At 49.2% G+C, this 22,347-nt stretch overlaps 1 protein-coding gene across 1 annotated transcript; it reads left to right on the top strand.

Annotated features, from left to right (window-relative positions):
* Window positions 1-2,659: 2,659 nt before the first annotated feature.
* ankrd53 (ankyrin repeat domain 53) lies at window positions 2,660-21,447 on the top strand. Its single transcript, XM_072256798.1, is given in 7 exon segments — window positions 2,660-2,720; window positions 7,068-7,305; window positions 9,421-9,620; window positions 10,828-10,992; window positions 15,095-15,215; window positions 20,587-21,307; window positions 21,310-21,447. Coding segments are annotated over 6 exon segments (1,488 nt in total). The 5' UTR covers window positions 2,660-2,720; window positions 7,068-7,095; the 3' UTR covers window positions 21,381-21,447.
* The last annotated feature ends 900 nt before the right edge of the window (window positions 21,448-22,347 follow it).

The following is a 22,347-nucleotide window of genomic DNA, read 5'->3' on the forward strand; positions in this document are numbered from 1 at the left end:
TATACTGGGCCCGTTTTGTTTTTTCCTCTTTTGTTTAATGACTCTTTGGCTAAGTTAACGTTCATAAATATATTTTCTTTATAATTGTATGCAGTGTACGACCTGTTATTTCTTACCAACGGGCGACTGCAGGGGGCAGTAAATCACACAGCATTCACATAAACCGGGGTTTGGGTGACCTCACGGGTTTGACGGGAACAAAGTCACATACACCCTAGATGGATGGAGCCTGAGAAAGGTGGATTTCTCGCCGCGAGTTCCAGTGTCTGTTAGTGAGGGGCTAAAGAGGCGCATTTCCAGAGACGCCCAGTAAAAGGGATTTCACTGCCTATCCTAGTACTTATATACTGTATCCAGTTGCTTAGAATATCTTCCAATAACTATCCCAGTACTGATGTCAGGTTCAGCGCCCTATAATTTCCTGGCCTATTCTTAGAGCCTTACGGAACACAATCAGCTATCCTCCATTCCTCCGAACCTCACCAGTGGCCAAGGATATTCAAATAGGGTCCCTGCAATTTTTGCACTAGCCTCCTACAGGGTCTGAGGGAACAGCTTGTCAGGCCCTGGGGATTTATCCAGCCTAATTTGCCTAAAGACAGCAAATACCTTCTCCTCTGTAATCTGTATACAGTATATGACCTCACAACACACACAAAGCGCTGGGTCTCGGCCCGAAGTGCACCCTTTTCCATAGATGCTGTCCGACCTGCTGAGTTCCTCCAGCATTTTCTGTGTGTTGTTTGGATTTCCAGCATCTGCAGATTTTCTCTTGTTTGTGACATGACCTCACTGTTGCTTTGCCTCACATCTATAGACTCTGTCCATCTCCCAAGTAAATACAGGTGAAAAATATCAACTTAACATCTCTTTCAGCTCTATGCATAGATTACCGATCTGATCTTCCAGAGGACCAATTTTGTCCTTTGCAATTCTGTTGCTCCGCATACCTCATGCCTTCTTTTAGCCCTCCTGATTTCCTTCTTGCGTTCTCTTGCATTTCTTGTACTCCATAAGCTCCTCGTCTGTTTCTAACTGCCATGCACCTCCTTAACAACGACCTCAATATTTCTCAAACCCAGCGTTCACTAAACCTGTTATCCTTGCCTTTTATTCTGACAGGAATAGTCTGTACTCTCAGATTTTCACCTTTGAAAACCACCCACTTACCAAGTACACCTTTGCCGGAAGACAACCTGTCCCAATCCTTTCCGAAAGCATCAGAATTGGACATTTCTCCAATTTAAAATCTCAACCCACAGACCCTATCTTTTTGCATATTTACTTTGAAACTGATTGCACTATGGTCACCAAGAGCGTGGTGTTCCAGTACACAAACTTCTGCCACCTGCCCTGTCTCATCCCCTAATAGCAGATCAAGTCCGTGATATTTCTGATCCTAGGGGAATTAAACAGCTCTGGTCAAAGTCGAATTCGGGTTTACTGTCATCCGAACAAGGTGCAACGAAAAGCTAACTTGCGGCATCACAGGCACACAGAGCGTCAGATAAGACCATAAAAATACAGGAGCAAATTAGGCCATTTGGCCCATCGAGTCTGTTCCGTCCGTCCATCAGGTATGATCATAAGTGGCAGTCGCAAGAAAAACATAAATTAATCGTTAATTATATGCAATTTACAAGAAAGTTCAGATTGAGAACAAAGCAAGAGTCCATTCTAAAGAAGGTTCGGTTTGCGCCGGTTGGTTCAAGCTGGAGCGAAGGAGCTGTTCCTGAACCTGATGGTGTGTGAACTTTCCGGTACCCCCTGTCGAGGGGATGGCGTGGCCCGGATGGTGGGGACCTTTGCTGTTATTTTCTTGCGGCAGTGCCCCCTGTGGATACAACCAATGGTGGGGAGGGTTGTGCCCGTGATGAACTGGGCAGATCCGCCGCTCGCTGCAACTTCTTACGTTCCCGCGTAGTCGAATAGCCGTACTTGACCATTATCGCCCAGTAAGGGTACTTTCAACTGCACTTCCGAGGAAGTTTGTCAGGCGCTGACGGTGTACTGGGAAGTTTTAACCCCGCAAGACATATCTGCACACCGCAGTTAGGCTGTGTGGCCTGGCGACGCCTTTAACGGGCGGTCCCAGGACAAATAACCGGCTACAGCTATCACAATGACAGCCAGCGTAGGCAAGGCTGAGCCGCATGGGGGGCACTGGAGGCGGGGAGCCGCAGAGAGTGGCGTTCTGCGAAAGGTACGTCCGGAGATCGTTCCAAATCGCGGCCGGGCGCTGCGGAAACCTCGAACTCCGATAGCTGTACAACCGCACCGAGTGAGTACATGTCGTATAGCCTGTACACGCCCCCACCCCCGCACCCCGTACTGTATACCAGTCTCCCTATAGTTCTGCACCCCATTTCTCCTTTGTACCCGATTTTCTACAGACGGGATCTGAGCGAACCCCAACACCCTCCTGTTGGGGAACCGAATCGACTCCCGCCCATACTCCGACTCCCTTCTTGCAGACTCTGTGTTCTCGGCCCCACCGTGTGTCCGGTGTGTCTCAGTCACTCCAGGGACACCCCCTACCCCCGGTCTCCCCGTCACTACACACCCCTTCTGTCTCGCTATTGGCGCCGCTTCGCGCTGTGATTGGTCCGGCGCCCTTACTATTGCCGTCACTATAGAGACGACTCCGTGTCCTCATGATTTAAAGGGATGGGCACCAGCTCCTCGAGGAGAGGAGGGCGGAGAATGAAGTCGGTTTAAAGGTATGGAGGATGGCTCGGGGTCACTGAAGGTGGGGGAGGGAGTGGGCAGGCGACCCATTAAGTACAGCAGCAGACGACCAGAGGTGGAGCAGAGAAGAGAGGTCCCTCCCCCACCCAGCCTGACCCCCAACTCAACCACTTCGCTGGCCTCTCCCCATATCCCAAGAGAACAGAACACAGGCCACCATTTTGATGCCGACCCATGCGAATTTTAACTGGTCCCTTCTGCGGACAACGAGACGGTGTACAGAGAGGAGGCGGCGCGGATGGTAGAACGGAACGAGGGCACGACTTGAGTCTCAGAATGGACAAGACCATAGAGGTGATTGTGGACTTTAGGAAGGGGTAGGCTGACCGCTCCTCACTGAACAAACACGGGTCCTCCCTGGAGAGAGATAAATAAAGGCACCAAGTGTGCTTGAAGGGAGATTTCAACACAGAACATAGAATAATACAGCACAGTACAGGCCCTTCGGCCCACAATGTTGTGCCGACCCTCAAACCCTGCCTCCCATATAAGCCCCCACCTTAAATTCCTCCATATACCTGTCTAGTAGTCTCTTAAACTTCACTAGTGTATCTGCCTCCACCACTGACTCAGGCAGTGCATTCCACGCACCAACCACTCTCTGAGTAAAAAACCTTCCTCTAATATCCCCCTTGAACTTCCCACCCCTTACCTTAAAGCCATGTCCTCTTGTATTGAGCAGTGGTGCCCTGGGGAAGAGGCGCGGGCTATCCACTCTATCTATTCCTCTTATTATCTTGTACACCTCTATCATGTCTCCTCTCATCCTCCTCCTCTTCAAAGAGTAAAGCCCTAGCTCCCTTAATCTCTGATCATAATGCATACTTTCTAAACCAGGCAGCATCCTGGTAAATCTCCTCTGTACCCTTTCCAATGCTTCCACATCCTTCCTATAGTGAGGCGACCAGAACTGAGATACAGTACTCCAAGTGTGGCCTAACCAGAGTTTTATAGAGCTGCATCATTACCTCGTGTCTCTTAAACTCTATCCCTCGACTTATGAAAGCTAACACCCCATAAGCTTTCTTAACTACCCCATCCACCTGTGAGGCAACTTTCAGGGATCTATGGACATTAACCCCCAGATCTCCCTGCTCCTCCACACTACCAAGTATCTCAGTGCCAGAAACGCGACCACTTCAACACCACCTCTTTAGTCAAGAAAGCATGGCAGCGCCCTCACTTTCTGGGGTGATTGAATCTCCCCCCTCCATTCTAACCAATTTTTAATGGAGCATGATTGACCCAGTTGCATCACCGTCTGGCACGGGAATTGCAAGGCACCTGACCTGAAGTCCCTCCAAAGGGTTGCAAGGGCTGCTGAGAGGGTCATCGGGGTCTCATGGTAGGCTGATCCAGAGCATTAAGATGTATGGGATAGGTGGGAAGGTTCCAACAGCAGTCTAGGTGGAGGATCTCGACCCAAAACATTTACTGTCCATCTCCATCCTTAGATACTGCATGACCTGTTGAGTTCTTGCAGCTTTTGGTGTCATGGTCCGGTCCGTGAAATCCACATTCCAGTTCATGGTCCGGTTCAGTGATCCTTATTCCGAGTTTTCCTGTTTTCCCTTGTTTCATTGGGTGCCTTAATTGAGACACCTGATTCTCGTTTTGGGCTGGCACATAAATACCTCTGCAAACCAAGGATTCCCGGCTGGACTATTCTCATCCCCTCCCCATATGAATCCCTGACAATTTCCTCGGCAAGTTACCTTGGCAGTCATCCCGGTCCTTGTCCAAGGAAGGGTCCTGGCTCCGTAACCAAGATCCTAATCAAGCTGATTCCAAGAGCTGAGCCAAACCTAGTCCAGGAGTCACGTCTTGTGCTGGAGATCCCTCATCCTGTGCTGGAGATTCCTCGTCCAGTCCAGCAGTCTCTTGTCTTGTCCAAGCCATGTCCAAGAACCTCGCCCTGTCCAAGTCAAGGCTTTGCGTTCTCATCCTGTCCTTGTGCAGGAGTTCCACATCCAGTCCTATAGCCATGTCTTGTCCTCGCCTAGATCCAGGGTCCGAGCCCAAGTCAAGACCCAGGTTCTGGGTCCTTGTCCAGTATCTGGTTTGATTCCAAGTTCCTTGTCCTGGTCCCATTTTCCTAGTCTTAGTCCTAGCCTAGGCCCAGTGTCCTTGTCTCATCCAGGGCCTGTATCCATGTCCAGCGTTGTTTCTTCCTGACTCCCCTTGTTTTCTTGATGAACCTTGTCCTATTCCTAGTACCTCAGTGTCTGTGTCTTGCATTTGGGTCCACTTCCAACAACCGCCTAATGACATTTGGTCATTTCTCCATCCATTGTCCGGCATGGATAGAAATGGCTGCAGTGTGCGACGCCTAGTTCCCATTTCAACATGTCGGTCCTTTTTCTACCACGATGATGCCAATTCAGGTTGGAGGAGAAACACCTCATAGCCTCCAACTTGGTGGCATGAACATTGATTTCTCTAACTTCCTGTAAGTTCTTCCCCTCCTTTTTTTTCCTCTTCATTCCTCATTCTGATTCGCCTCTCACTCCTTCTCTTCTCGTCCCCTGCCCATCACCTTCCTCCGGTGCCCCTCCTCTTTCCCTTTCTTCCATGGTCCACAGTTCTCTTCTATCAGATTCCTTCTACTTTAGTCCTTTATCTCCCTCACCTATCACCTCCCAGCTTATTTCATGCCCCTCCCCCACCCACCTACTTCCCCCTCACCTGGTCTCCCATCACCTGCCAGCTCATACTCCTTCCCCTCCCCCTCCTGATTGCGGCTTCTACCCCCTCCCTTTCCGAACCTGATGAAGGGTCTCAGCCCAAAATATCGACTATTTATTTCCCTCCACAGATACTGCCTGACACACTGAGTTCTTCCAGCATTTTCAGTGCATTGCAGTGTGAGTACAGTCCACTGAATGGATCTACAGTTACGCACCCAGGTTTTCTGCACATTTCCCCAATTTTTTTTTCCCACCAAAGAGGATAAGGGAAGCAAATTGCCCTCTAAAGCCCCACACCAGCCAGACTCGGGAACACACAGGCGTCCCTTCACTGTCACAAGAAATGTTCCCGGGTTTTTTTTGGCAACTGCACTGACCAATCCCAATCCCAATCTAACCAGGAATTTTTTTACACAGTCTGAAACCTGCGTGGCTCTTTAAATTATTTTCTTTTGTAATATGTATACTATGAATATCCAGAATGAAAACTGAAAAATAAATCGCACGCTTTAGATGTAATTTATTAATTGAAGATTATAATGAAATACTATACAACAAAGAAAATTTTGCACGTTTCGTAAACTTTTTTTCTAGCCGCGTCCAATTCCAACCGCACGGCAACAAAGGCTATGTGCGCAGGAGCATTTCAGTCACTGCGCGGCCGTGCAACTGCGCAGTTTACAGCAAACAGTGGTCGCTGGGTCAAATTATTTAAACCAGTTCAGCAGTGAAATCAGGATCCGCATCAGATTTATTAGCACCGATGTATATCGTGAGGTTTGTTGTTATGTGGCAGCGGTACACAAAAAAAGGTTAGAAGAAGATATCCATTGGGCAAAAAGAGAGAAAGATACTGAGGTAGTGTACATGGGTTCATTGTCCATTCAGAAATCTGATGGCGGAGGAGAAGAAGCTGTTCCTGAATCGTTCGGAGTGGGTCTTCAGGCTCCTGTACCTACTCCTTCAATGGTAGCAAGGAGAAGAGGGTCCTTGAGGATGGGTAAACACAAATAATCTGCAGACACTAGAATTTCAAGCAACACACATCAAAGTTGCTGGTGAACGCAGCAGGCCAGTCAGCATCTCTAGGAAGAGGTACAGTCGATGTTTCGGGCCGAGACCCTTCGTCAGGACTAACTGAAAGAAGAGATAGTAAGAGATTTGAAAATGGGAGGGGTGCCTCTTCTTGAAGGTGTCCTCGATGGTGGGCAAGCTAGTAGCCATGATGGAGCTGACTAAGTTTACAAAATTCTGCACCTTTCTCTGATCCTGAGCAGTGACACCAGGATCTGTAGAAATTTGCAAGAGGTTTTGGTGACGCACCAAATCTCCTTAAGCTCTGAATGAAATATAGCCACTGGAGTGCTTTCTTCCTCCTCACATCAATGTGCTGGGCCCAGGGCAAATCTTCACAGATGTGGACACTCATGAACTTTCCGTTGCTGGCCCCCACGATGAGGACAGGCTCCTTCAACCTCCCCTGCCTGAAGTCCACAATCAATTCTTCTTACTGACACTGAGTGTCAATTTGTTGTGAGACTGCTCGCTCAAGCCAGATTGCTGGGGCCTCGGGGAATCTGGGCGTGTGTTTCACTGAGCTACTGTGTGCGCTAACCCTACCTCTACTCCCAGGCCGAGCTTCAAGGACACGTGAGGCACCATGACAGAGCAGCGACTCCCCCACCCCGTCCCCGTTCAGCCACTGCGGCTCTCGGTCGGGAGAGGAATGATCAGGAAGCGAGGCCAGGTCAAGAAGTGGAACCAGACGGAGATTCTGAGCGACGAGCTCATTGCCGCCACCATAGGGGACGTCGACTGGCTACGGCTGAGCCTAAACAAGGCAAAGGGCAAAGTGGCAGTGGATCGGAATGTGAGTAGGTGCCCCGGGTCCTCTCCGTCAATCGTCATGTCTTCTCCTCCCCGTCCTCACTGTCAACGCGTCCCTGGTACTCACCGTTCCTCCCCTCCTTACCACAGGTGATCGCTCCGCAGCACCCACGTAAATGCAGCATGTATCCCCATGGTTGGTACTCTAACTGAATCAGTCCAGAAGGGGTGGGGGTCTCCCTCACCCAGAAAGTCTAGAATCACAAATAACACACATCAGCTAGAAGAATTCATCATGCAAGGAAGAGATAGAGTGTGGAACTTCCTCTACACTGTCCCATCACACACTCCCAGGGTCAGACACAAAGTGAAGCTCCCTCTACACTGTCCCATCACACACTCCCAGGGTCAGACACAGAGTGAAGCTCCCTCTACACTGTCCCATCACACACTCCCGGGGTCAGACACAGAGTGAAGCTCCCTCCACACTGTCCCATCACACACTCCCGGGATCGGACACAGAGTGAAGCTCCCTCTACACTGTCCCATCAGACACTCCCGGGGTCAGACACAGAGTGGAACTCCCTCTACACCATCACATCACACACTCCTGGGGTCAGACACAGAGTGAAGCTCCCTCTACACTGTCCCATCACACACTTCCGGGGTCAGACATAGAGTGAAGCTCCCTCTGCCCCATCCCATCACACACTCCTGGGGTCAGACACAAAGTGAAGCTCCCTCTCCACTGTCCCATCACACACTCCCGGGATCAGACACAGAGTGAAGCTCCCTCTACACTGTCCCATCACACACTCCCGGGGTCAGACACAGAGTGAAACTCCCTCTACACCATCACATCACACACTCCTGGGGTCAGACACAGAGTGAAGCTCCCTCCACACTGTCCCATCACATACTCCCGGGGTCAGACACAGAGTGAAGCTCCCTCCACACTGTCCCATCACACACTCCCGGGGTCAGACACAGAGTGAAGCTCCCCCTCCACTGTCCCATCACACACTCCCGGGATCGGACACAGAGTGAAGCTCCCTCTACACTGTCCCATCACACACTCCTGGGGTTAGACACAGAGTGAAACTCCCTCTACACTGTCCTATCACACACTCCCGGGGTCAGACACAGAGCGAAGCTCCCTCTACATTGTCTCATCACACACTCCCGGGGTCAGACACAGAGTGAAGCTCCCTCTACACTGTCCCATCACACATTTCCGGGGTCAGACACAGAGTGAAGCTCCCTCCACACTGTCCCATCACACACTCCCGGGATCGGACACAGAGTGAAGCTCCCTCTACACTGTCCCATCAGACACTCCCGGGGTCAGACACAGAGTGAAGCTCCCTCTACATTGTCTCATCACACACTCCCGGGGTCAGACACAGAGTGAAGCTCCCTCTACACTGTCCCATCACACACTCCCGGGGTCAGACACAGAGTGAAACTCCCTCTACACCATCACATCACACACTCCTGGGGTCAGACACAGAGTGAAGCTCCCTCTACACTGTCCCATCACACACTCCCGGGCTCAGACACAGAGTGAAGCTCCCTCTACACTGTCCCATCACACACATCCAGGGTCAGATACAGAGTGAAGCTCCCTCTCCACTGTCCCATCACACACTCCCGGGATCGGACACAGAGTGAAGCTCCCTCTACACTGTCCCATCACACACTCCCGGGGTCAGACACAGAGTGAAGCTCCCTCTACACTGTCCCATCACACACTCCCGGGATCGGACACAGAGTGAAGCTCCCTCTACACTGTCCCATCACACACTCCTGGGGTCAGACGCAGAGTGAAGCTCCCTCTACGCTGTCCCATCATATACTCCTGGGGTCCGACACAGTGAAGCTCCCTCTACACCAGGGGTTTCCAACTTGTTTTATGCCATGGACCCCGACCATTAACTAAGGTGTTAAAGGAGCCTAGGTTGGGAGCCCCTGCTCTACACTGTCCCATTACACACACAGGCTTGTAGGGTCTGCAAAAACAAAATGCAAAGAGTAAAGCTTGGTGAATAATCAGAGTGGGTGTGAGAATTAGACTCCAGTCAGTGTCTGAGTGTGCTGTTTAAAGCAGTGGTGATATATCTAACCCAGTGTCTCTCCGCCCTCTACCCTACTGCCCCAGGGTTACAACGCCGTGCACTACGCTGCTCAGAACGGGCGTCTGGAGTGCCTGCGGGTACTGCTGGAGGAGTACAACATGGATGTGAACCTGCCTGACCTCCAGGGCTACCGGCCCATCCACATGATCCTCAACAAGGAGTGTCAGTTCTGCGCAGAAGGCTGCCTCAACTACCTGCTGGATATCGGCGCCAACCCTAACGTGTACGTGCTGAGGGGGCACCCCGCCGAACCTGAGGTGATCGGTGGCAGCAGGGACTTTGCCGCACGCTGCAGAGGCAGTGTGGTGTGGTTGGCACCTGCCCCTAAGAGGGGTAATTAGAACATACAACACAGAACTGTTGGCAGTGATGGGGGAGTGTGTCTGGGGGCTGTAGGATAGCATTCAGAAGATGGAGGGGGTGGAAGAGTTGGTGATGGGGGGGGAGAGTGTCTGTGGCCTGTGGGAGGGGATTCAGTAGGTGGGGGGGGAGAGTCGAAGATGGGGAAGATTGATCGTGGTCTGTGAGATGGGGTTCAGTGGATGGGGAGAGTCGGAGATGAGGGAGAGTGTCCGAGACCAGTGGGAGGAGATTCAGTGGGTGGGGGTGAGTCGGGGATGAGGAGAGTGCCCGTGAACTGTGGGAGGGGATTCAGTAGGTGGGAAGAACCATTCATGGAGAGAGCATCCATGGGCCACAGGAGGTGATGCAGGATGAGAGGCGTAGAAGGCTAACCTTGTGGTGGGAGGGGTTGGAGTGATATCTGACCTTGTGGAAGAGAGGGTTTGGGGAATATTTCACTTTGAGAATGGGAGGGTTTGGCGTGAAATTTGGCCTTGTGGAGGGAGGGGCTGGGTGATAATTGACCTTGTGGAAGGGAGAGGTTAAAGTGATATTTGACCTTATGGAAGGAAGGGAAAGGGAAGATATTTGACCTTGTGTAAGGGAGGGGATGGGGTGATATTTGACCTTGTGGATGGGAGGGTGTGGGGTAATATTTGACCTTGTGGATGGGAGGGTGTGGGGTGATATTTGACCATGTGGAGGGAGGGTTTGAGGTGATATTTGACCGAGTGGATGGGAGTGTGTGAGTGATATTTGACGATGTGGAGGGAGGGTTTGAGGAGATATTTGACCTTGTGGAAGGGAGGGGTTGGGGTGATATTTGACCTTGTGGATGGGAGGGGTTGCGATGATATTTGACCTTGTGGAAGGGAGGGTTTGGGGTGATATTTGACGATGTGGAGGGAGTGTTTGAGGAGATATTTGACCTTGTGGAAGGGACATCGGTCCGTGAGCTGTGGAGATGATTCAAGGGGGACAGTTGGAGAAGACTAACCATAATGAGATGATATTTGCGACCTTCACTTTCCATCTCACTCCTTTCCATGATCCTTTCCAAACTCTGGTAACCATTCCTTCTCTTCCAGGCAGACCATCGATGGGCAGTCTCCACTTCACCAGGCCGCCGAGGTTGGCTTACTGGACTGCATCACCACACTGGTGGAAGCGGGAGCCAATGTCAAGGCTAAAGATGGGAAAGGGCAGATACCCTATGACCTTGCTAAGCTCTGGGGTCACCGGACATGCGCAAGGTTAGCTCAACAATCTCTACTCGAGACCTAGCTCACTGACCGCACTGGTCGAATCATGTCATAGAATATTGATCATGGAGCATGCAACATTTAACATTGGCCAGACAATAGAAAGTGGGAACGTGGTTTCTTAAAACTCTGGTTAGACCACATCTGGAGTTTCTCATTCAGTTCTGGTCATACCCAAGTGCTTTGGACAACGTGTGTAAGAGGTTTACCACGATGATGCCTGGATTAGAGGGCGCATGCTCTAATGAGAGGTTGGACAAATGTGAGTTGTTTTCTCTGGAGCAGTGGAGGCTGAATGGAAACCTGACGGAGGTTTATAAGATTATGAGAAATTGACGAGTGGACAGACAGTATCTTTTTTCCAGGGTTGAAATGTCCAATATCAGAGAACATGCACTTAAGGTGAGATAGGGTAAGTTCAAAGGAGATATGTGGGGAAGTTTTTTTTTTACAGAGGAAGTGGTTGGTGCCTGGACCTTGCTGCCTGGGGAGGTGGTAGAGGCAATTAGAATAGAGGCATTTAAGAATCTCTTAGGCAGAAGGGTCTAGTTGTCATTAGTTCAGCACATGCTCGGCACAGCATTGTGGGCCGAAGGGCCTGTATTGAGCTGTAGGTTTTCTATGTTCTATTTTCTACAACATCAGAATATCAGAATCAGGTTTAATATCTCCAGCACATGTTGTGAAATTTGTTGTCTTTGCAGCAGCTGTACAAGGCAATACATAATAATAGAAAAAAAAGTGAGTTACAGGAAGTAAGTATATATTAAATAGTTAAAATAGTAAGGAATGCAAAAATAAAAATAAAAAGGTAATGAGGTCATGTTCATGGGTTCAATATCCATTCAGAAATCTGATGGAAAAGGGGAAGAAACTGTTACTTAATCATTAAGTGTGTGTCTTCAGACTCCTGTTTCTCCTTCCTGATGGTAGCGATGAGAAGAGGGCATGAACTGCGTGACAGGGGTCCTTAATGATGGATGCCACTTTTTTGAAGCATTGCTCCTTGAAGATGTCCTCGATACTACAGAGGCTAGTACCCTTGATGGAGCTCACTGCAGCTCCCCATGATCCTGGGCAGTCGCCATTTCCCCTCCCCCCCCCCCCAAATCCCATACCAGACAGTGAAGCTGCTGGTTAGAATGCTCTCCACGGTACAGCTGCAGAAATTCATGAGCGTCGTGGGCTGGGGGGGCCCATTTTTGTGCTGTACTGTTCTGTGTTCCATGTTTCAGAGAGCAAGAACAGGCCCTTCGGCCCAAAATGTCTGTGCAGACCATGACAGCAAATTAAATTAATCTCTTCTGCCTACACATGATCCACATCCCTCCATTCCCTACACATCCATTTCATTTACTGATTGAGATAGAGCGTGGAATAGACCCTTCCGGCCTTTTGAGCTGTGCCATCAATCCCCCAATTTAATCCTCGCTGCCAACCAGTGCATCTTTGGACTGTAACAGGAACTGGAGCACCAGAGGAAACCCACGCCGTCATGGCAGAACGTACAAACTCCATATTGGCAGTGGTGGGAATTGAACCCAGGCTACAGGTACTGTAAAACGTGCTGACCACTACACTGCCGTGCTGCCCTGGATAGATAGGCATCCTTCCAAATGTCTCTAAGTGTTGAGGTCATATCCAGGCCCACTTCCACAACCACTCCAGGCACCCAAAACTCTGTGTAAAATAATTTGCCCCAAACTTGCCCCCTTTTGCTTTAAACGCGTGCCCTCTATTATATGAAATGTCAAACCTAGGAAGAAGACTTTGTCTACTCTACAGTGCCTTGAAAAGTATTCATCCGCCAACACTTTGAATTGATTTGAATGAGTATTACTTACATCCTTCATATACATGAGGAGAAAAAAATCTTTGTTCACATACAGGGAGATCCTGGTTAAAAAAAACTGATAGCCTCTAGCAGGAAACTTAAACTGGGGAGGAAGTTCATCTTTCAGCAGGGCAACGACCCAAAGCTCACTGCCAGAGCAACCACGGAGTGGCTTCAAATGAAGAAAATTGATGTCCTTGAGTGGCCCAGTCAGAGTCCTGGCCTTAATCCAATCGAACAACTCTGGCAAAACCTCAAGATTCTGTCCCCCCCTCGCTCCCCAACTAACCTAGCACAACTTGAGCAACTTTGCAAGGAGCACTGGGCAAATTTTGCTCCACCACACCATGCAAAGCTAATAGAGACTTATCCAAAAAGACTACCTGCTGTAATAGCTGCGAGAGGTGGTTCAACTGAGTACGAGCAAAGGCGGATGAATTCCTTTGAATGGCTGACATTTCAGGTTTTGAATTTTTAGTTTTCCATTTCCTGCTTTTTGGGCCCCACTGTGAAAACCTAGGTGGCAGGGTGGAGGTAAATCTCTACCGAAAGAGGTGCAAGGCACTCCTTCTCTCTGCTCACCTACAGGTCACTCTTAGGCAAGGTGTGGCAACTACTTTGCACCCCTGTCCCCCCCTGCCCCTCGGATCAGGGTCATAAAAGCCATGGGAGCAGGTGGTGGATGGTCGTATGAGCAGCTGGTGCAGATCACAAGTCCTGATTATGTGAGCACTGACGCCAGGCAGACAATCTCTGAAGAGTATTGATAATGGCTGAGACCACCCATCTTGTTAAGACACAGTCCAGAAGAAGGCAATGGCAAACCACCTCTGTAGAAAATATTTGCCAAGAACAATCACAGTCATGGGAAGACCACGATCGCCCACGCCATCCAGACATGGCACACAATGATGATGATGGCTGTTGAAAAAGGAGCATGGGATTAACAAATAAAAATTCTCAGTTAAATTGATCAAAATCCCTGGTTATACTCATTTATGTGATCAAAGGGTTGGGGGCTTCATATTTTTTACAAGGCAATGTAGCCTCTCATAATCTCATAAACCTCTATCAGATCTCCCCTCAACCTCCGATGCTCCAGAGAAACTAACCCAAGTTTGTCCAGCCTCTCCTTATAGTTAGTAGTTTTTAGTTCAGACAGCATCTTGGTTCAAGTTCAATTCTATTGTCATTCACCTGTATACCCAAACCCTCTTCTGTACACTCTCCTCAATCACTCCATTCTACCTGTAACAGGGTGGCCAGCACTGCATGTAATTCTCCCCGTGGTCTAACCACTGTTTATCTGACTGCAATGTGACTTTGTGGCTTGTATACTCTGTGCCCCAAGCACGCTGTACACTTTCTTCAGTACCCTGTCTACTTGTGTTTCCACTCTGAGAGCTGTGGACTTTCACCAAAAGATCCCTCTGTTCGCTGAAACCTATCAAACGTTGAAAGGCCTGGATTGGATGTGGAGAGGATGTCTCCTGTAGTGGGGAAAGTCTAGGACCAGAGGGCACAGTTTCAGAATAGGGGAACGTCCATTTAGAACAGAAAAATAATGTATAATACATCAGCTGTGAGTGAATGATGAAGCAGATTTGATGGGGCTAATGGACTAATTCTGTTTCTATGTCCTAATTATTGTCTTATCCACTCAGTGGCTGCTGTATTTTACACCTCCTGAGCCTAATAAAGTGGCCACTGAGTGTGTGTTCGTGGTCTTCTACTGCTGTAGCCCGTCCACTTCAAGGTTCAACATGTTGAACGTTCAGAGATGCTCTCCTGCACACCACTGTTGTAACATGGTTATGTGAGTTACTGTCTCCTTCCTGTCAGCTTGAACCAGCCTGGCCATTCTCCTCTGACCTCTCTCATTAACCAGGTGTTTTCACCCACAGAACTGACACTCACTGGATGTTCATTTTTTGGTTTTTTTTTGCACCATTCTCTATAAATTCTAGAGATTGTTGTGCATGAAAATCCCAGGAGATCAGCAGTTTCTGAGACACTCAAACCACCCCATCTAGCACCAACACAGTTAAAGTCACCAAGATGAAATTTCTTCCCCATTCTGACATTTGGTCTGATCAACAACTGAACCTCTTGACCATGTCTGCATGCTTTTATGCTGGCACATGATTGAGTGATTAAATATTTGCATTAACAAGTAGCTACACTATACAGGTGTACTTGTTAAAGTTGCCACTCAGTATATGTCAGTGATAATAACCTGATTCTGACCTCGTCTTCCAGGTACCTGGCCAACCTGGTCTGGAAATCAAATGACTGGGATTTCCTGAAAGAAATGCAGAAGCTACAAAGGCTGAAGCTGGTCTTGCTCTCGGATGAACAGTGGCTGCGCAACATCCAGCAGGTAACCTGGCCACGGGGCAGGGAGACAGGGCTCTGGGACCACAACCAATCACATCTTCCTGATCTGCACTCCTGGAGTGGCACTGGAGAGAGAGAGAGAGAGAGATAGATAGAGAGTGTGTGAGAGAGAGAGAGAGAGAAAGAAAAGAAAAATAAAGATGTCTTTGATGGTGGGGAAGCCATGATGGGACTGTCTGAGTTTCACCTTTCTGCATCTTTTTCTGATCCTGTGCAGTGGCCCCTCTATACCACTTTTCTTGCTCTCTGTTCCACTGTCTCTTCTCCCTCTATGTCTGTCTCTCTTCCTCTCTCGCTGTGTCTCTATGCCTCTCTCCCTCTCCTCTTTCTGTCTTCCTCCTTATCCCCCTCTCTTTTCTCTCTTCCTCTGTGTGTGTCTTTCTCTCGCTCCCTTTAGAGTCACTGAGTCACAGAAACAGGACCTTTGGCACCACTGAGCAAGATTTCACAGACCCTTGTTTGTCCAACGTCCTGACAGAATTGATCTACAATTTCAGTTTGGAACGGAAGTGTGAGTGAAGAAAAGTAAACTTACAGGGAGATAAAGACAGAGAGGGCGCAGGATTGAGTGATTGCTCTTCAGAGGGCTAGTATGATCATTGACAGGCTGAATGGCCTCTGGCACCATCTTGAACACTTGGTCACATCGGCATTGATCTGAGGAACACCTTACGGGTGTTGGAAGCTTTGCTATTCCTGGGTGGATTTACCACTGCCTCTGGCGTAGGGCAGGTGACACTTCATGTCCCCACCCTCCCCAGGACAGGGACCCAACTCACCCAGCATGTCCTCGGAGACCGGAGCCCGGAGCCCGCAGGATGTCCCCTGTAAATTCACAGGCTGTCAGCTTGGCGTCAATCCCCGACGTCCCTTCGAATACCTGGGGAGAGATGGAATACAGGTTGTTCACAGCTGGGCCTGGGGGGTGGTGGTGGTGAGGGGGAAGCTGGTGGGTGGGTCGAGGAGTGACTCAGGGGCAAGGCATAACCAGGGGAGAGGGAGGGGGAGGGAGAAAGAGAGAGAGAGAGAAAGAGAGAGAGAGAGAGAGAGACTGACTCACTCACTCATGAGTTTAGTCTCATCATGGGAGTAGAGGAGGCCATGTATGGACATATCTGAATGGGAGTGGGAAGCAGAGTTGAAGTGGGTGGCTACCGGGAGATAGATCCTGTCTGTTGTGGCGATTGGAGTGGAGGTGCTCGACGAAGTGGTCCCCCAATCTGCGTTGGGTTTCACCAATGTAGAAGAGTGCACTACTTCCGTCTGTCAAGCAGTGCCCCGACTGGTAACATTTCTGTGGGGTCTTGCACTGCCTTGTTTGGTGGAGTTCTGGCTTCTGTTTGTTGCCAGAAGTCAATCCTGTGTGTTTGAGGGGATGTTCCGTGCGGTAGTTCCTCCACTGTAGCAAGGCTTTTCCTCAATTTTAGGTGGTTGGAAACTGGCACATGATGGTGTAGTGGGTGCCGTGGCACTGTGGCTCAGAAGGGTAGGGAATGGAAGAGGATGGCAGTGGTAATAAGGGACTCTATAGTTAGGGGCCAGACAGTCAATTTTGTGGACGCAGGAAAGAAACATGGAAGGTAGTTTGCCTCCCAGCTGCTAGGGATCGTGATGTTTCTGAGTGCATCCACAATATCCTGAAATGGGAGGGTGAGCAGCCAGAAGTCATGGTACATATTGGTACCAATGACATAGGTAGAAAAAGGGTGGAGGTCCTGAAAGCAGAATACAGGGAATTAGGAAGGAAGCTGAGAAACAGGATCTCAAAGGTAGTAATCTCGGGATTGCTGCCTATGCCACACATTAGTGAGTATAGGAAAAGAATGAGGTGGAGGATAAATGCATGGCTGAAGCATTGGAGCAGGGGGCAGGGATTCAGATTTTTGAATCATTGGGACCTCTTCTGGGGCAGGTGTGACCTGTACAAAAAGGACAGGTTGCACTTGAATCCCAGGGGGACCAATATCTTGGTGGGGAGGGTTTAAACTAGATTTGCAGGGGGATGGGAACTGAAGTGAAGAGGCAGAGGATGGGGAGGTTGGAGCACAAGTAGAGACAGCTTGTAGGGAGTTTGTGAGGAAGGATAGAGCAAAGATGCATTCAGCCTGGTGGTTTGAAATGTGTCTATTGTAATGCAAGGAGTGTTATAAACAAGGCGGATGAATTTAGAGCGTAGATCAATACGTTAAACTATGACATTGTGGCCATTACAGAGACTTGGAGGTCTCAGGAGGAGGAATGACTGCTGAGTATGCAAGGCTTTAGATGTTTCAAAAAGAACAGAGAAGGACGCATAAGAGAAGGGGGAGTGGCATTGCTAATCAGGGATAGTACCACGGCTGCAGAAAAGGAGGAAGTCATGGAGGGATTGTCCACTGAGTCATTGTGAGTGGAAATCAGAAACAGGAAAGGGGCAATAACTACTGGGTGTTTTTTATAGATCACCCAATAGTAACAGGGCTATCAAGGAGCAGTAGGGAGACAGATTCTGGAACAATGCAATAATAATAGGGTTGTTGTGATGGGAAATTTTAACTTTCCTAATATTGATTGGCATCTCCTTAGCGCAAGGGGTTTAGATGGGGTGGAGTTTGTTAGGTCTGTTCATCCTCTTCCTTTCCCTACCCATCTGAGCCACAGGGCCAGAGATGCAACCACTGTTGCTTCCCCCAGGCAGGCCATCCCCCCCAACAGTACTCAAACAAGAATACTTATTGTTAAGGGGGAAGCCACTGGGGTACTCTCTAGTACCTGCTTCTTGCCCTTCCCTCTCCTGACTGTTACCCACTTCTGTCTCCTGAGGTCCCGGTGTGACCACCTGCCTATAGCTCCTATCTATCACCTCCTCACTCTCCCTGACCAGACGAAGGTCATCGAGCTGCAGCTCCAGTTCCCTAATGCGGACTCCAAGGAGCTGCAGCTCGACGCACCTGGTGCAGATGTGGTCGTCCAGGAGGCCGGGAGTCTCTAGGACCTCCCACATCTGACACTGAGCGCAGAAAATTGGCCTCACACACATACTCTCTGTCTTTATTTTAAACAGATAACCTACCTGGCCTCGACCCTTTAATCGCTGAAGCCCCGTTGAGCCAAAGCCTTCCTACCCTGTCTCCCACTACTCTGATGCCCGCTCTGTCTTCCATTTAAGCTCTTCCTGCTGTTCTCATTGGCTGATCTCCACGCACTTGCACAGTCGTACCACGTTCAAACTGCTGAAGAAATAACCTGATCTGGTATTGGAAAGTGAACCTGGTCAGGTGCCAGATCTCTCGGTGAGAGAGCATTTTGGAGGTAGTGACCACAACTCCGTCCCACAACTCTGCGCTGGAGAGGGATAGGAGCAGACAATTTGGGAAAACATTTAATTGGGGTAGAGGGAAATATGATGCTATTAGGCAGGTACTTGGGAGCAGATGTTCTCAGGGAAATGCATGGCAGAAATGTGGCAAATGTTCAGGGAATATTAGTATGGAGTTCTGCATAGGTATGTTCCATTGAGGCAGGGAAAGGATGGTAGGGTTAAAGAACCACAGTGTATAAAGGATGTAGAAGTTAAGAAAAAAAGAAAAGCTTATGATAGGTTAAAGAAAATAGGTATTGTTAGAGCTCTAAAAAATTACAAGGTTGCTCGGAAGGAGCTTAAGAATGGAATTAGGAGAGGCAGAAGGAACCGTGAGAAGGCCTTGGAACAGAATTAAGGCATTGTACAAGTATATGAAGAGCAAGAGGATGAGCCATGTGATAACAGGACCAATCAGATGCGACAGTGGAAACGTGTGCACGGAGTCGGAGAAGGTAGCGGACGTACTTAATGAATACCTTGCTTCAGTATTCACCAGGGAAGAGGACCTTGGCAATTGTGAGGATGACTTAGAGCGGACTGAAATGCTTGAGCATATAGACATTAAGAAAGGGGACATGGTGGAGCTTTTGAAAAGCATTAAGTTAGATAAGTCACCGGGACTGGGTGAGATATATACCAGGCTACTGTGGGAAGCGAGGAAGGAGATTGCTAAGCCTCTGGCGATGATCTTAGCGTCATCAATAGGGACAGGAGAATTTTGGTAGATCAAATTTGAAGGCAGAATAGACTATTAATGGTAAGACTCTTGGCAATGTGGAGGACCTGAGAGTTCTTGGGGTCCGTGTCCATAGACGACCCAAAGCTGCTGGGCAGGTTGACAGTGTTGTTGAGAAGGTGTATGGTGTGTTGGCATTCATCAACCGTGGGATTGAGTTCAAGAGCCGTGAGGTAATGTTACAGCTATATAAGACTTTGGTCAGACTTCACTCAGAGTACTGTGCTCAGTTCTGGACGCCTCACTACAGGAAGAATGTGGATACTACAGAGAGAGTGCAGAGGAGATTTACAAGGATGTTGCCTGGATTGAAGAGTGTGCCTTATGAGAATAGGTTGAGTGAACTTGGCCTTTTCTCCTTGGAGTGACGGAGGATGAGCAGTGACCTGATAGAGGTGTATATGATGATGAGGTGCATTGATCGTGTGGATAGTCAGAGGCTTGTTCCCAGGGCTGAAATAGCTAACACGGGGGCACATAGTTTTAAGGTGCTTGGAAGTAGGTACGAGGGGAGATATCAGAGGTAAGTTTTTCTCACAGAGTGGTGGGTGGTGGAAGCAGATACAATAGGGTCTTTTCAGAGCCTCTTAGATAGGTACATGGAGCTTAGAAAATTAGAGGGCTATGTGCTAGGGAAATTCTAGTTAGTTTCTAGAGTAGGGTTACATGGTCCAAACAACAGTGTGGGATGAAGGGCCCGTAATGTGCTGTAGATTTCTATGTTCTATGCTGCCTGACTTGCTGAGTTCCTTCAGCATTTTGTGTGTGTTGCTTTGGATTTCCAGCATCTACAAAATCTTGTGTGTTCATAGTGGAGACAGAGTCCATGGAGGAGAGGCCAGTTTCCATGATGTGCTTAGCTGTGTCTATGACTTCCAGCTGCCTCTGTACGGCAGCCAGCATAATCAAAGACCCCACCCATCTTGGACATTGGCTCCCCTTCTCCTATCAGGCAGAAGATGCAAAAGCCTGGAAGCATCTACCAGGCTGAATGACAGCTTCTAGCCCACGAATAAGACTATTGAATAGTTCCCTAGTACAATTAATCTACGTATATACTTAAGATATCTTGTGTATTTATATTTATTATGTTTCTTTATTATTGTGTTTTATCTCGGTTTTTTTTTGTGCTGCATCAGATCTGGAGTAACAATTATTTCATTCTCTTTTACACTTGTGTGCTAGACGTGACATTAAACAATCTCGAGCAAAGACTATGCACGACAAGCTTTTCACATAACAATAATAAACCAATTTTCCATTTTGCTGATGCAGGAGGAGCACGATCAGTTAACCGAGGACCGGTACACGTTGTGGTTAGAGAGGAAACACCTGCCTGACACAGCGAGGATCTCGCCCAGCCTCTACAAACCGCGCAGCACTTTAGCGGAGGAGACACTGAGGCAGCTGAGGGAGGCGATCAGCACCGCTGAGACCATGGGCACCGAGCCGGTGCTGCAGCTCGCAAAGCCCAAGAGTGCCTGCCGACCAAGGGCTGCCGGAAAAGAGGGACGGGCAGCTGCCAGGATCGCAGCTTGCTGGCCAGGACCGGCACCAGGCCCCGGTCACAAGCTGGCTTCAAGCCCAGCACTAGCTGACGAGGACGTCTTTGACCTCAGGACCCTAGTCCAGCAGCACGACTTTGGTCCCTTCTACGAGCTGGAGGTGAACAGGGCCCGCCTTCCACTGCTCAGGGCAAAGGCAGACCCCAGGGTAACAAAAGCTCTGCCCAATCTGCCCCTCCACATCCTACGGCGAGAGCTGTTTCCTGGTTCCGTCTCCCACCGAATAAAGATCCCTGAGGAATTCAAAGCAGTTCATGTCTTCGACATTCCCAGGAAAAGACCCTCGGGCAAGAGTCGAGACATGCAGGGGGAGTGGCTGGAGCTAGGCCTGCCCTCCCTCTCCCTCACCCCCACCACCACCAGTAAGAGCAACATATGTTCCCGCAAGTCTGCCTGGCTCCCAGGCACAGCCAGCTCACCTCGAGGGGAGGAAACAAAGAAATCCTCCAGGAAGGCAGCCCTGAGGCTCGAGCTGAGAGCCCCCAGGAGCACTGTGAGCCCTGAGCTGTATCTTCCATCAGTACATTGCTCATGCTACGGGGTGCTTGGGATTCCTGAGTCTTACTAAGAATCACACAAAGTTGTGTCTTCAGATCACAGTTAGATCTCAAAGCCAGAGCAGCTGGTCACTATATCACTGAAAGCTCTCTCGGGCTCTTCCCCTCTCTCTGAACTTCGACACCCCCTAACCTTAATGACAAGAACCCCTCTCACAGACTCCACCCTGTCAGTGAATCCCCACCCACAGCCATGGACAACCCTTTCACAGAATCTTCCCCACCGGCCATCCACATACTATCTCGATACGGGTTTGAACAACCACTGAATCTCCACCTACAGAACCTAGATCATTACTCTACAGGCCCTCTGGCCCACAATGTTGTGCCAACTTAGCAACCTACTCCAAGATCAACCTAACCCTTCCCTTCCACATAGCCCTCAATTTTTCTTTCATCCATGTGCCCCTAATGTATCTGTCTCTACCACCAACCTGACAGCATGCTCCACACACTCACCACTTTCTGTAAAGTGCCCATCTCTGACATTCCCCCCTGCCACCACCATATTTTCCTCCAATCCCCTTAAAATTACAACCCCTCATACTAGCCATTTCCACCTTGGGGGAAAAAGTCTCTCAACTATCTACTCTATCATTGCCTCTTATCATCTGGTACAGCTCCATCAAGTTATCTCCAGTTCTCCTTCACTCCAAAGCTCACTCAGTCTCTCTAGATGATGGGATTTACCTTCCTTCTGCCAATGGACACACTCCCCACAGACTTTATCTTGATATGAAGGGTCAAGAAGCTGGTGTTTAAACCTGGCCTGGATTTGATCTGAATGGGAACACACACCAACCAGCAGAGACACCCAACTCTGGATCCAAATCCCAGTTCTGACTGCAGTGCCAGGCAGAGCTCCCCATGGAACTCACGGTGAAACTCACATTCACACTGAACTGGTTGAGAAT

The sequence above is a fragment of the Mobula birostris genome, chromosome 4, assembly GCF_030028105.1.
Source record: "Mobula birostris isolate sMobBir1 chromosome 4, sMobBir1.hap1, whole genome shotgun sequence".
NCBI classification, from domain to species: Eukaryota; Metazoa; Chordata; class Chondrichthyes; order Myliobatiformes; family Myliobatidae; genus Mobula; species Mobula birostris.